At 44.1% G+C, this 9,230-nt stretch overlaps 2 protein-coding genes across 2 annotated transcripts in view; one reads left to right on the top strand and one right to left on the bottom strand.

The window, feature by feature from the left end:
* Positions 1–1,124, bottom strand: part of LOC310747341 (olfactory receptor 11G2-like) — a gene marked incomplete at both ends in the record, with an annotated part of 7,804 nt that extends 6,680 nt beyond the window's left edge. The window contains one exon of the mRNA XM_083581707.1: positions 790–1,124. Within this exon, the coding sequence (XP_083437833.1) occupies positions 790–1,124 (335 nt within the window). The remainder of the gene's footprint in view (positions 1–789) is intronic.
* Positions 1,125–7,240: 6,116 nt separating this feature from the next.
* On the top strand, positions 7,241–8,203 carry LOC310747340 (olfactory receptor 11H6-like; the record flags this gene model as incomplete). Its single annotated transcript, XM_083581706.1, has 1 exon — positions 7,241–8,203. The coding sequence occupies one exon, from the start codon at positions 7,241–7,243 to the stop codon at positions 8,201–8,203; it is 963 nt and encodes a 320-aa protein (XP_083437832.1).
* Positions 8,204–9,230: the final 1,027 nt, after the last annotated feature.

Below are 9,230 nucleotides of genomic sequence, written 5' to 3'. Positions count from 1 at the left end.
AAAAATATTTATCTAAGGTCTGCTACAGTAAATCTCATGTACAGAAATTCATAATCTTATAAAATGTCACAGGAAAATCATGATACAGGTGCATCAGTAAAATCAATGAAGAGCAGTGGGTCAAGGTCTTAAAACGGCTAACATTGTGTTTTTTTGTTTTTTTACCAAGTCAACTTTCTCTTCACCAGTCCCATCTTCCTCCTCTGCAACCTGCCCACTGCCTCCTTCACCTGATCATTCCTCAGACAATAGATCAAAGGATTCAGAAATGGTGTGATTGTTGTATAGAAGAGCGTTACTACTTTGGTGGCCTGCGATTGGCTTTCTCCACTTGGAGCTACATACATCCCGGCCACTGTGCCATAGAAAAGGGTGACCACCACTAGGTGGAAGGATATGGTGGAGAAGGCTTTCATCCGACTGCCTCGTCTAGAAGATTTCATCAGGGTGAGAATCACAGCACCATAGGATAGCACAACAAAGAACAGGTTGCCTAAAATACCCACAGCATCCATGGAAAACTGGTAGATGATGGGAATGTTTCCGACAGGCGGGCAAGCCAGTGAGAGAATTGGCCCCGGATCACAAACGAAGTGGTCAATGATGTTGGGGCCACAGAAGGACAACCTGGAGATCAAAGTAACTGGAATAATGTGCCATAGAAAGCCCGAAACCCAACAAGTGGCCACCAAGGCATAGCAGGAGTCTCGGGACATCATTTGTGGGTAACGCAGTGGGTGGCAGATGGCTATGTACCGATCCAAAGCCATGGCTGACAGGAAGAAGCACTCTGTCTGGCCAAGAGAGAAGAAGATGTAGAACTGAAGGAAGCACTCATGGAAGGAGATGACGCCACATGGGAATGCCAGGTCAAAGAGCATACGGGGCACAGTGGTGGAGACGTAGCATATCTCTAGCCAGGAGAAATTGCTCAACAGGGTGTACATGGGTAGCCGGGCCAATTGGACATCAGCATGGACCAGCGTGATTATGGTGATGTTCTCAGCCAAAGTGAGGATGTAGAGCACAGCAAAAATGGCAAGGAGCAAGTGCCGCTTCTGCTGCCCAATTTGAAAGCCCAGCAAAATGAATTCTTCAACTGTGCTCCCATTGGCCAACTCCATCTTGAACGAGAGAAGAGAAGCACTGTTGCAAACCATTAAGAAGTATTGCCTGCCTGTCTCTCTCTCTGTCTCCATCGAAAGCAAATGATGAGTAGTCATGGTCTTTAAGGAGGGCAGAAGTACAGCCAACCTCCTTCCATCTTCATCTTAACTTACATATGATTATTATCGAGAAGTACCTATTTGTTCTAATTAGGTATCAGATACAGTGGTACCTCTGGTTACATACACTTCAGGTTACATACGCTTCAGGTTACAGACTTCGCTAACCCAGAAATATTACCTCGGGTTAAGAACTTTGCTTCATGATGAGAACAGAAATCGTGCTCCAGAGGTGCAGCGGCAGCGGGAGGCCCCATTAGCTAAAGTGGTGCTTCAGGTTAAGAACAGTTTCAGGTTAAGAACAGACCTTCGGAACAAATTAAGTTCTTAACCCGAGGTATCACTGTATGACATATAACTAGTGATTAGGTTCCATGCATTTTACCTTTATTGATTTATGTATTCATTTACTTATTGAAAAAAACTGATAGACTGCTTGCTCAGAAGACCCTTTGTGTACATAATTGCATAGAGAGAAAACTGAAAAACAAATAAATTGCAGCCAGATTATACTGCTTATGTCCAAAATATGCTATTACGCAATCATCAGGATTTGATTAATTATGCTGGTCTTGAAGGATTAGGAATATAGGAAGCTGCCTTACAACAAGTCAGAACATTGGTTCATCTTCCTCAGTATTGTCCACACTTATTGGCAGAGACTCTCAAGGCCTTCAGAGAGGGGTCTCTCTCTCCCAGAGCTACCTGGAGATTGAACTTGCGACCTTCTTTATTCAAAGCAGCTGCTCTAGAATTGAGCCATGGCCTTTCCCAAGTATTCTGAAGCTATCTAAGACTGCTAAAATATATGTCACAGGAAACTGGAAGAAAAGTCCCCCTATCCTCATTGTTATGTGAGTAATATTTGAGAATACGGAATACTGCAGGTCTTTCTAAATGTGGGGTAGATACATTTTAGACCTCCAAATTTTGTTGGACACCATCTCTGAGTAATTCTTAGGACAGCTCTGTAAAGGTAAAGGTAAAGGTAAAGGTAAAGGTAAAGGTAAAGGACCCCTGGATGGTTAAGTCCAGTCAAAGGGGTTGTGATGCTCATTTCAGGCCGAGGGAGTCGACGTTTGTCTACAGACAGCTTTCCAGGTCATGTGGCCAGCATGACTAAACCGCTTTTGGCACAACAGAACACTGACAGAAGCCAGATCACACGGAAACACCGTTTACCTTCCCGCCACAACGGTACCTATTTATCTGCTTGCACTGGCATTCTTTTGAACTGCTAGGTTGGCAAGAGCTGGGACAGAGCAACGGGAGATCACCCCATTGTGAGGATTTGAACCGCTGACCTTCCAATCGCTAAGCCCAAGTGGCTTAGTCATTTAGACCACAGAGCCATCTTGTTTCTCTCCCTAAGGCAGGTGCTCTTTCTATTGTTGTTGTTATTAGTCTGTAAGCTTTTCTGGGATTACAAATTGGGTAGAAAAGCTACAAATAGATAAGTAAGTACGTGATGATCCTCTCAGGTGATGCTTTATAATGGCGAATCAACATTTATTTGCCCATAATCTTATTTCTGGAGAAGGGAGCCCATTCAAATTAATTCCTCTGTGTCTCTCACCCCAGTCTCCTTTGCCTTGGTAAAGGTTTCAGTTTCTGTATCTCAGCATGTTGGGTTGGGTTGATCCATCCAGCAGAAGGCTCACCACAATGGCTGTGTCCGAGTTTGGAGAGGGTGTTGCGTGTGAAAGAAATATATGGTTGTTTCCTGTGTCTTTCAGCTGTGAACTGGGTGTACTCTGTGGAAAGAGATGGTTGGCCTGTCTGTGGACTAATGCTTGAATGCTAATGTTATATTTTCAAGAGCCCTTGGAGATGTGTCTCTAAGGAACGTTCTCATTATTCACCAAAACAAATGCTCTTTGGGGACAGGCCATTTTCATTTGCTGTGGTGAAACACATTGAAATTTCCACAGGTAATTGTCCATTATTTTGAGCGGAAAGCACTAAATTGTCCAGGGCCTAGGATCCAGATTTGGGGCAAGAACCCTTTGGTGAGAGAGAGACCCAGCAGAGATTTAAAATTACAAAACATGTAGCAAAGAGGCTGCTAGACCTTTAAAACAGCCCCCTTCCAATTTTCTTCCAAAGTTTCCCACTTCCCTTAGCATAGAAAAAGAACACACATTTGGTAAGTTAAAAATGATTTCCTTACAAGCTCTTCAAAGGTCAGATTCATGTGCTTTTCCATACAGCAGCAAGAAAAGACAAGCAGTTTGACTTAGGTCACAAAAAGGGGTAAAAGTTTCTAAATGATTTGTATAGAAACACAAAGATTGCTTGCTAAAGCATGTGGTCTGGGTTTGGAGCAGCCAGTCCAGATATCCTTATGGTTGGTTACATGATGGAAAGATGGGAGAAGAAAGAGTTTGGTAAACCTTCCTCTTAAGGTGAGGGTGTGTGACCTAGCTAGGCCTGGCAGGACAGCTTACTCTAAGGTCTTAAGCCTTTCCTGCATTAATTAGGTAAAGGGACCCCTGACAGTTAGGTCCAGTCGCGGACAACTCTGGGGTGGTGGCGCTCATCTCGCTTTACTGGCCAAGGGAGCCTGCGTTTGTCCGCAGAGAGCTTCCGGGTCATGTGGCCAGCAGGACTAAGCCGCTTCTGGCGAATCAGAGCAGCACACGGAAACGCCATTTACCTTCCCGCAGGAGCGGTACCTATTTATCTACTTGCACTTTTTGGCATGCTTTCGAACTGCTAGGTTGGCAGGAGCTGGGACCAAGCAATGGGAGCTCACCCCATCATGGGGATTCAAACCGCCGAACTTTTGATCAGGAAGCCCTTGGCTTTGTGGTTTAGACCACAGCTCCACCTGTGTCCTGCATTAATTAGAGTTAAGCATATTGGTTATACGAGGCTGGATTTATCCCACTCAACTTGGGCACCTTTAAAACAAGGTTAGACACATTAATTGAGGATAGGTCTCTTAATGGCTGCTAGCCACAATGGCTATGCTCTTTCTCCCCTGTCAGAGGTGGTATGCCTTTGAATATCAGGTGCTAGGAAATGGGAAGAGTGCTGTTTCAGGTCTTGCTTGTGAGTTTCCTATAAGCATCTTGGTTGGCCACTGTGAGACCAGGTTGGTAGTGCCAGATGCATCAGAGGTCTCTTTAAGTGTCTAATATCGTAGTGCCGTTATTCCAATTTATGGCTGGACCACATTTAGATAGTGTGTAGAGCCACCACACAGAAAGAGAATATTGTAGAGTTAGGAAAGCTTTAGAAAAGGGCAACTGAAATGATGGAAGGAACTGGAGAGAGACCCCTATGAGGAAGGGTTACAAAATTTAGGGATTTTGAGTCTCGAAAAAGTGGTATGGTGGGACACGATAAAGTTGCATAAGATTATGTATGGTGCAGAGAAAGTAGTTGCTGTGAAGGTTTTCTCCCATTTTCATAACCAAAGAAACTGAATGTAGGAAGATTCACATGGCATCTAGTTAATCTATAACATTTGCAGCCACCACATTGATGGTTGCTAACATGAAAGTCTTTAAAAGAGGGTTAGAAGTATTAATGGAGGATAAGGCTACCTATGTGTTATGTACTGAGTTGAATAGGATCCAAACTGCAGCAGTCTGATTGGTCCTAGAACAATAGGATCCAAAAGGCAGCAGTCTGATTGGTCCTAGAACAATAGGATTCAGAATGCAGCAGTCTGATTGGTCCTAGAACAATGCAGCAGTATGATTGGTTGGCAGGAACCACCCAATCATGCTCCAGATAAAAGTGAATCCACAACCTGATTGGCTTACAGTAGAATTCCGGAATTAGCCAATCATGTGCAGCCCATTGTGTAAATAATGTATATAAAGCAGATACTTTGAGGGGACATTCATTCATTCCTCCTCACCACTATGAGCTGAATAAAGAGCATGAAATCACTTTGCGACTCTGAGTATATTTCACTATGGTTACTAGCCATGAGGTCTCTGGGACACCTCCACTGCTGGCAGCAGAATACCTTTGAATATCAGATGTGAAGGCCCAGGGGGAAATGGCGGGAAACACTTTCTGCCTCTTCCCACCCCTTCCAATTTTTGGGTCAGTGTGAGGAAGCACCTCTCTTTGGGGAAGGGGGCAGCCCAAAGACCTGTGGCTGCCCGGAGGACTCCCAAGGAGAGGGGAGAGGAGGCTGAGGAAACACTTCACAAGGGAGGGTGTTTAAAAAGGGTGAGAAGCTGCCAGTGCTGCAGGCAAGGGGTGTCATAACTGGGCTCCTGAAGCCCACAGGGATGCCACAGAAAGAATGCTGTTGGTCAAAGGAGCTGTGGACTCAGAAACGTTGAAAACCTCTGTCCTATTACATTATTGAATCAAGATCAAAAAATGTTTTCTTCTTTTCTGGCATTGCAGCAAAATTTGGTTGTTAGAGACTCATCTATTCTGACCAAATGGGGTTTATCCCCTGCAGACGTATTTTCGACCCGATTCAAAGATTGCTTGATGTTATCTTTACATCACCGTCATTTCTCGTTACTTTCTTTGGACATTAATAAAGCTTTTGATTGCCTGGAATGGCAGTATCATCTTATCTTTACATTTGTATCAATTGGGATGTTATTTTATTTCAGAAAACTCAAAACTGTATGCTAATAATATGGCCACGATTTGGACAGTTTTACTTTCAATCCCTTTCCTAATGACCCCTAACAAGAAATTCCCTTTTCACAACTGCCACATACTGCTGTTTCATGAATCTGCCTATTACAAGACCAAAACCTCTTTCCTGGTCAGTTCCTGCCAATCCAGACCTAATTAGTGTGTATGTGAAGTTATGCCTCACTTTACTCTTATTTACCTTTTCTCTCTTAATACACTTTCCTTTGTTTTTATGAGACCCCTTGGGAACTCCTCACAATCCTGTGTCTACCACCCTGAACAATTTGGCATCTTCAGCTCAAAACAACAGACAATTAACTACCTGTGGAAATTTCCTGTGTTTCACCACAGCAAATTAAGATGGCGTGTCCTCAAAGACAGTCTGTTTTGGTAGACAATGGTAATATTCCTGAGACGCACGTCCCCAAGGGCTGTTGAATAAATAACATCAGCATCCAAGCTTTGGTCCACGGGCAGAACAACCACATCTTTCTACCCAACCCACACAGTGTCACAGCTGAAAGACGCCAGAAGCAACTAGGTACTTCTTTCACACACAACACACACTGCAAACTCACCATTGTGGTGAGCCTTCTGCTGGATGGATTGACGCCTTGCATGCTGTTCAGGTGAAGAAATGGAAACCTTTACTAAGGCAAAGTAGATTGGAGTAAGAAACAGAGGGATGCATCTCTTCACAAGAGATAAGATTATGGGGAGGGAATATCAGATGTGTGAGAGAAGGAAGAAATAATTACTATTATTTACTTATTTTTCTGTTTGTACCATTTCTACCCCAGAGGGTCCCAGAGAAGCTTACAGATCAACACCACCAGCACAAGAGAGGATATGCCAGAACAGAAGTAACAAGTATTCAATTATTCCATAATCTGACATACCATTCTGACAACAGTGGAGTAACTTTTCTTCCAGTTCCCACCTATACACGTTTCAGCAGACTTAGGTGAGTTTAGAATACTTGGCAAGTGCCTTGGCTCAATGACAGAGCAGCTGTTTGACATGCAGCGGGACTCAGGTTCAAGCTATATAATCTTCAGTTAGGACTTGGAAAGAGAGACCCCTGACTGAAAACCTCAAGAGCTGCTTCAAATCAGTGTGGACAATACTGAGGAAGATGAACCAGTGGTCTGTCTCAGTAGAAGGCATCTCTCCATATGATTTTATTCCTAATAATTCAAGACCAGTGCCATTAATCAAATCCTTAAGATTACATAATAACACTATTTTGGTCCCAGCCTAGAATATGCTGTGTACCTATATCTTGGCTACCAACATTTGTTTTTAAGTTTCACTGTGTTTATCCTTGTGTTATTGACAACGGTATTATGTACACCACTTAGTGAGTGTTTGTGATAGCACTTCTCTCATTTAAGATGGAGTTGGCCAATGGGAGCACAGTTGAGGAATTCATTTTGCTGGGCTTTCAAATTGGGCAGCAGAAGCGGCACTTGCTCCTTGCCATTTTTGCTGTGCTCTACATCCTCACTTTGGCTGAGAACATCACCATAATCATGCTGGTCCATGCCGATGTCCAATTGGCCCGGCTACCCATGTACATCCTGTTGAGCAATTTCTCCTGGCTAGAGATATGCTACGTCTCCACCACTGTGCCCCGTATGCTCTTTGACCTGGCATTCCCATGTGGCGTCATTTCCTTCCATGAGTGCTTCCTTCAGTTCTACATCTTCTTCTCTCTTGGACACACAGAGTGCTTCTTCCTGTCAGCCATGGCTTTGGATCGGTACTTGGCTATCTGCCACCCACTGCGTTACCCACAAATGATGTCCCACAAGTCCTGCTATGTCCTGGTGGCCACTTGTTGGGTTTCGGGCTTTCTATGGCACATTGTTCCAGTTACTTTGATCTCCAAGTTGTCCTTCTGTGGCCCCAACATCATTGACCACTTTGTTTGTGATCCGGGGCCAATTCTCTCACTGGCTTGCCCGCCTGTCGGAAATATTCCCATTATCTGCCAGTTTTCTGTGGATGGTCTCATTGTTCTAGGCAACCTGTTCTTTGTTGTGCTATCCTATGGTGCTGTGATTCTCACGCTGATGAAGTCTTCTAGACGAGGCAGTCGGATGAAAGCCTTCTCCACCATATCCTTCCACCTGGTGGTGGTCACCCTTTTCTATGGCACGGTGGCTGGGATGTATGTAGTTCCAAGTGGAGAAAGTCAATCACATGTTACTAAAGTAGTAACACTGTTCTTTACTGCAATTACACCATTTCTGAATCCTTTGATCTATTGTTTGAGGAATAATCAGGTGAAGGAGGCAGTGGGCAGGTTGCAGAGGAGGAAGATAGGACTGGTGAAGAGAAAGCTGTTTGTGTAAAAGCATCCTTAGCCATTTTAGGACTATGATTAAGGGAAGACTCTATGGCTCCAACATCAGCCAACCTTTCACTCTACCCACCCCAACCTACTGCTCTTCTGTCTCTCAAAAGCTTGCATGCTGTTTTGTGAGATCAATGTGAAGCTTAACAAAAGGTATGGATTTAATGTGAACTTGGGTTTTTTTTTGTGGGTGAGCATGGATAATGTCTGGGACTGGGTAGAGGAGGAATGGTGGAGACTGCCTCCCTATCCTGACCCCGCCAGAGGCAGATTAGGGGGAAAGTTGGGAAATAATGGAAGAGTAGGAGACAGGATTGTGACGGCAGCTGTCTGACATGGTGTATTTAGAAACCATTCCAGACCCCTTATCTCCCATAACCTGGTGAGCCTTAAAAGCTGGAGACCAAAGAGCTCAAAGACAGAGGCCACCTAGCAGCACCAGTAGAAGTGACAAATGAGGAAGTGGGAGAGACGGGGGTGGGGTGGGGGTGGACAACGCCATTGTCCAAGTGGCTGGATTATGTAGCCTCTCTCTGTAATATTTAAATAAAAAAGGACGGTAAGAAACTTTTCCTTGTCTTTATACTTTCTTGGGCAAGCAGCTGGGAGCCGCTGACAGCATGCTGACAGACACATTGACTTTTTGCAAGAAAAAGGAGAGAAGGAATATTGAAAACAAAGAACAAACCAAGATATCCAGCCCTGTAATGAGAGAGATAATGATCAAATGTTTACAATTTGGACAAGAATGGTCTATTCCATTCCGTATCTGAATCAGAGAAAATGTCAGTCAGGTTTTCCGCAGATTGACATACACTCTGATTCAGTGGGGAGGAGCTGGATTCCCGGGGGTAAGCAGTGAGACAAGTGGGAAAATGCTCGGATCCATACCTAGAAAGCAGAAGACAAGCAGAAAACCTCATGGACCTGAGCTTTCTAGACATGGGCCAATGAAAGTATCAGTGAGTCCATCATCATGTTCATCAATTTCAATGCATTTTCCCTGACTAGGAATAGCATTGGAT

The sequence above is a fragment of the Podarcis filfolensis genome (assembly GCF_964270895.1).
Source record: "Podarcis filfolensis genome assembly, chromosome: 13".
NCBI lineage: Eukaryota > Metazoa > Chordata > Lepidosauria > Squamata > Lacertidae > Podarcis > Podarcis filfolensis.
Note: the sequence above shows the minus strand (reverse complement) of the source record. Positions and strands in the feature narration are given on the sequence as shown.